Source organism: Phaethon lepturus, unplaced genomic scaffold (assembly GCF_000687285.1).
Source record: "Phaethon lepturus isolate BGI_N335 unplaced genomic scaffold, ASM68728v1 scaffold8414, whole genome shotgun sequence".
Lineage (NCBI taxonomy): Eukaryota > Metazoa > Chordata > Aves > Phaethontiformes > Phaethontidae > Phaethon > Phaethon lepturus.
The window spans coordinates 1-573 of record NW_010533924.1 but is presented as its reverse complement, the minus strand read 5'-3'; the positions used below and the strand labels follow the sequence as shown (position 1 = coordinate 573).

At 53.9% G+C, this 573-nt stretch overlaps 1 protein-coding gene across 1 annotated transcript in view; it reads right to left on the bottom strand.

Moving 5' to 3' along the window:
* The window catches only part of NUP160 (nucleoporin 160kDa), a gene marked incomplete at its 5' end in the record, with an annotated part of 27929 nt that extends 27359 nt beyond the window's left edge, over positions 1 to 570 (bottom strand). The window contains one exon of the mRNA XM_010285354.1: positions 418 to 570. Coding sequence (XP_010283656.1) covers positions 418 to 570 — 153 coding nt within the window. The remainder of the gene's footprint in view (positions 1 to 417) is intronic.
* Between the last annotated feature and the right edge of the window lie 3 nt (positions 571 to 573).

The following is a 573-nucleotide window of genomic DNA, read 5'->3' as shown; positions in this document are numbered from 1 at the left end:
TTATACAGGGAGGAACACCCCTTTGGTTAGTTTGGGTCATCCACCTGGTTACGTCCTCTCCCAAATCAGTGCACATCCCCAAATCTATTTACAGGGTGGAGGGGCAGAGTGAGAAACAGAGGCAGCCCTGAGTCTGCACAAAGACTGCTCAGCAAAAGCTATCAGTTACCAACACTGTTTTGGTCACAAATCCAAAACATGGCACCACACAAGCTACTATGACAAAAGTTAACCCTGTCACACAGCCAAAATTAATTCTGTTACAAAGCCAAAAGCAGTACAGGTGGGATGGCCATGCTGAGAAGCAGGCCATCCCCTTTGCTATTTTCCACTTAACGGCTTTGCTGAGGGCTCTTGATGGGCAGGATTGGGGCAGGTGGCTGACAGAGGCTGGGAACAGGCCACCCCGGTACTCACGCTGCGGTACATGCGGGCGGGATGCGGCAGCAGCAGGCGATGCACTGTCTGCCCGGTGATCAGCAGGACGACCAAGTGGCTCTGAACCTCACAGAGGTGCACACCGCCCGGTAGAAACGGGCAGCCCTGGATTCGGAGGCGTACGGCGTTGTTCAG